Source organism: Mus pahari, chromosome 13 (assembly GCF_900095145.1).
Source record: "Mus pahari chromosome 13, PAHARI_EIJ_v1.1, whole genome shotgun sequence".
NCBI classification, from domain to species: domain Eukaryota; kingdom Metazoa; phylum Chordata; class Mammalia; order Rodentia; family Muridae; genus Mus; species Mus pahari.
This window is the reverse complement of record NC_034602.1, coordinates 67122510-67126943: the sequence shown is the minus strand read 5'-3', so window position 1 is coordinate 67126943 and position 4434 is coordinate 67122510. Positions and strand designations below refer to the sequence as shown.

Sequence of the window (4434 nt, the reverse complement as noted above, 5' to 3'; positions counted from 1 at the left end):
CTGGAACTCACTCTGTAGACCAGGTTGGCCTTGAACTCAGAAATCCGCCTGCCTCTGTCCCCCGAGTGCTGGGATTAAAGGCGTGCGCCACCACGCCCGGCCCCCTACTGCTTTCTTTTCCATCTCTCTTAAATTAGTCCAATTTGACCAATATCCGGTCAATACTACTCAGCTGGCATCTCCATGTCCGGAGGAGACAGATGTGGAATGTGTGGTTCTAGATACAAAGAAGCCCAGCATTTAGAGAAGGAGCGGAAACAGTTTTACAAGAACAGATACAGATGGGGGCTGTGAATGAGAAGTCTAGAGGAGACAAGGCAGCTTGGTGGGGTGAGGCCAGGTAAGAGCATCCCGTCCCCCTCATCCAGGAACAGTTCACCTACCCAAGCCTCGAAGGATGAATAGTAGGTCCTGGGCAAGAACATTTGCCAAGGGCCTGTACCTTCCTCCTCCCCATCCTTCTCATTGGTCCTCAGCACCCTTAGTTCCCTCACAGTCTAAGCATCAGAAAAACTCCTCCCCACCTCCTTCCCCCCACAGCCTCTCCAGTGTAGATTGCGGGCTCCTCAGATGCCACCGCCCACTGCCCACGATATTCTGCTCTCTGGAATCAGAATCAAAACTCCCCCCCCCCCAGGAGACTTACTTTGTTCTCCGCATCTGAGGGGACAATATCCTGCTGAGTCACAATCTCCATGGGACTGGTGAGGACGAAGTCCTCCTCTGAGCTAGCGTCTGCACTGCCTGCCTTCTTCATGGGAATGGCGTTCGATGGCCGCTGCCCAAACTTGATATTCTTGCCCAACTGTCGCTGGGGAGAGACAAAAGGAAGGCATTCTGAAACAGCAAGGTCTGTGTAGCCAGGACCAGGTTCCCCCGGCATAGACAGGATGCAGCAAGGGGAGAGAGGCATGCCAGGCTGCCATCCAGAGGCACCACCATGCCAAGGAACCTCGAAGCAGTCTGAGAGTGAGTCCACTTGTTTCCATCTCAAGAGCCGTAAGCTTTTAAAACGCCAGCCGCCTCTCGCATCAGTGGTCAGCAGGTACGGGGACCACATTTCAGAACCAAGGTTGGAAATACATGTTTTTAATTGTTTTGACCCACCACCTATAAGTCTAAAGTCTTTTTCATGTGTGAAGAAATTATACAGAACATAGATACATGAAATGTAGTACCCATGAGGTGGGGAAACCCAAGACTCTTAGGGTGGGTACAACATGAACTCCATAGCCACTTCTGGATGGGTACATTCCCCTGTGAGTTTTTTTGTTTTGGTTTTTTCGAGACAGGGTTTCTCTGGATAGCCCTGGCTGTCCTGGAACTCACTCTGTAGACCAGGCTGGCCTCCAACTCAGAAATCCTCCTGCCTCTGCCTCCCAAGTGCTGGGATTAAAGACGTGCGCCACCACTGCCTGGCTCCCCTGTGAGTTTTTAATGCTTCTCCACCTAGCTTGTGAATGCCATGTCAAAGCCACATGCACAGGCTCACAGTGGGACACAGCTGGGGTGCGGAAGGTCCCAGGTTCAGCAAGACTTCCCTTGACAAATGTGGAAATCGCATCAGGGGTGGGGACAGTCCAGTTTTCTTTCTTTGCTGCAATGACATTATCATGAAATAGGGGCCACAAAGAACCTGGGGTGGGGGCTGGGAGAAAAGTGCCACAGAAGGACTGATGACTGGCAGGTGACAGAGGCAGGGGCAGTTAAAAGGGGCTGCAAACAGTAATCTAAACGGTAGATTAGGTGAGGGCCATATTTAGAAAGGGAAACCACCGACTCCAGATGTGGCTAGCGTCTCCTGGGGGTGGGGGTAAACTGCCTCCCCCGAAGAACCACTGCTCTAGGTCAATATTCATATATGGCTCAAACATAATGCAGTCTGATGTTTAGCTTTAACCTGGCTGATAGTTCTAACAGAGCTTCCAATATGAGATTTAGCATTGGCTCCAACCCCTGCGCTGGTTAGTTTTCCTGAGCTTAACACAAACTAGAGGAACCCAGAAAGAGGGAACCTCAACTGACAAGTTTCCTCCACCAGACAGGCCTGTGGGCCTATCTGGGGGCGGGGGAGGTTGTTTCTTGATTGTTAATTGAGGAAAGTCCAGCCCAGGGTGGTGCCACGGCTCGGCAGGCAGTTCTGGGTGCTACTGTATAAGGTTAGGTGAATTGGAGTCACTTAATCGGCCTTCCTCCAAGGTTTTCAGTCCCTGCTCTGAGACTACCCTGGCTTTCCCCAGTGATGGGCTGTAACCTGTTTGATGAACACTTTTCTCCCCAAGTTACTTTTGGTCAGTGTTTTATCATAGCAACAGGAAACCAAGCTAGGACTCACTTTGCAAAACCCAGTCCAGGTTCCTGTAGGGAGAGGCGATTGGCTCAAATTGATGGGAAGGCTGGGGGGGGGGGTAGAGTGGGGGGACCCAAAGGCATCTGGGCCCAGGTCTTCACAACTAACCTCCAGGGTTAAGGCCATTGCAGTTCCCACCAGCTCTCATAAATCTGACAGCGTGCTCCCCTCTTGCAGGGACAGTTATGTAAGGAGATGAGGTGGCATTTTAAAATATTTCTCTAGAGATCCTTGGCAAAAGAATAACTTGAGAGACATGTCTCCTCTCCCTTAGAACTCAGCAGGACCAAGTCCACCCATGGCCAGCCAGCCCAGCACCTACCCCAGGCTTGCCCACCGAGCAGTGAAATGCATGACAGAGCTGAGCCCAGGGGCGGGGGGGGGGGAACCTCCCCTCTCTGTGCAGCGCATCCCCCCACCCCCACCCCCGCCCCCAGCCACCCAGCATGCCAGGTCAGGCGCAAGGGCTGGCACTATGTCCGTTGAGATTTCAGCCTGCACATGGCCCCTGGCCTCACAGGAAAAGTGCACACCCCCAAAGCCCCCATTCAGCCAGGGAAGGAAAGCTTCAGCAGCGCCCCCCCCCCCCCCAACAGTTTGCAGGTTGCTGAAAAAAGGATGTCTTCCAAAAACAAGTCGAGCAGGAACCGGCAGTTAGTATCTGCTCTAAGCAGGTCAGTAAGCAGCACAATTAGAACAGCTGATGGAGTCAGACAAGAGGACACAGAGTCACAGTCACAGGCCTGGCTCCCTCTGCGGCCCCGGGGTAAGAGGGTGGAGATGTGGGGAGAGGGGGCAGAGGTGTTTCCTGTGGCCTCCCCATCCAACCTTCCCTAGGAGTGTTGCTGCTCTAAGTCTCCTTGGACTAGGGAGACTGCCACTGGCAGGGTCCTGTTGGTTACCAGTGCTCTGGGATGAGAGGGGAGTGGGTGGGGTCTCTTTCTCTCTTCTGAGACAGCATCTTGCTAATGTAGCCTAGGCTGGCCTTGGAGCCTTGATCCTCCTGCTTGTACCGCCTGAAGGTGGGAGTTACAAGCATTTGCCACTTGGCTGAGTTTTCTTTCCATTTCAATTGATGAATCAGGACTGGATGAATTTGTGGACTATTGGGACATTCAATACACGTGTATAATACATACAGACATATGCCAGGCGACTGGCACATCCATCCATCCATCACTGCACACGTTGGCTACTTCTTTGTGTTGGGAATGTTCAAAGTTCTCTTTTCTAGCTATTCTGAAATAAACTATACATCACCGGCCACAGTTGCCCTACTGTGCTGTAGAACGCTACAACTTTATTGTCTTCCTAACAGTGATGAGTCCCGTTGACCAACAGAGATGAAAGCCATCTCTTAATACCTTAGTGGAAGGGACACTCGCAATGCACTTTATTGTCACTTACGGGGTTCTGTCATCATCACAAAAAGAACACATACGCTACTTTAAGTGACCAGGGCTCCCTTTTAGAGTTCGGCTGTTGGCTGGTTCTGATGCTTATGAGGCAAGAAAGAACATGGTAGCAAAACACGGTCACAGCCCAGGCAGAGATAAAGTCCAACGACAAGATGAATATCGTGACTGCAAACGGGAAAGGGAAGGGCAAGGGAAGAACAGATGGTAGATGGGGTAAGGATGGGACTGGTATGTGTGTGTGGCGCTCGCAGGGAGGGGGCGGTGCACAGACTCACTCTGGGAAACGGGCAGAGATATGTTAAGAAATGATGGTGAAAGGATGAAAAGGAAGATAGGGAGATGTGACAGCGACAGCAAACGTGGAGCAAAGAAGAGAGTGGAGTGGATCCCAGGACAGTGGGTTCCACAGCTGGGGACCCGGGGCACAGATGAGGGGGAGGGAGCGGGAAGGATAGCAGGAGCATGCCGCGGTGCCTGCCACAGTGTTCGTCCCAGAGAAGTAAACAATGCCGCTGCTATTGAGAATGACAAGGTGCTCTTTTGCTTGTTCGTTCGTTTGTTTGTTTGTTTGAGACAGGGTTTCTCTGTATAGCCCTGGCTGTCCTGGAACTCACTCTGTAGACCAGGCTGGCCTTGAACTCAGAAATCTGCCTGCCTCTGCCTCCC

General features: G+C 52.0%; 1 protein-coding gene across 5 annotated transcripts in view; it reads right to left on the bottom strand.

Annotated features, from left to right (window-relative positions):
• Kiaa1211 (KIAA1211 ortholog) overlaps positions 1-4434 on the bottom strand; it is a 223943-nt gene that overhangs the window by 22762 nt on the left and 196747 nt on the right. For all 5 annotated transcript variants that reach the window (XM_021210808.2, XM_029545229.1, XM_029545232.1 and 2 more), the window contains one exon: positions 647-811. In XM_021210808.2, the coding sequence (XP_021066467.1) occupies positions 647-811 (165 nt within the window). The remainder of the gene's footprint in view (positions 1-646; positions 812-4434) is intronic.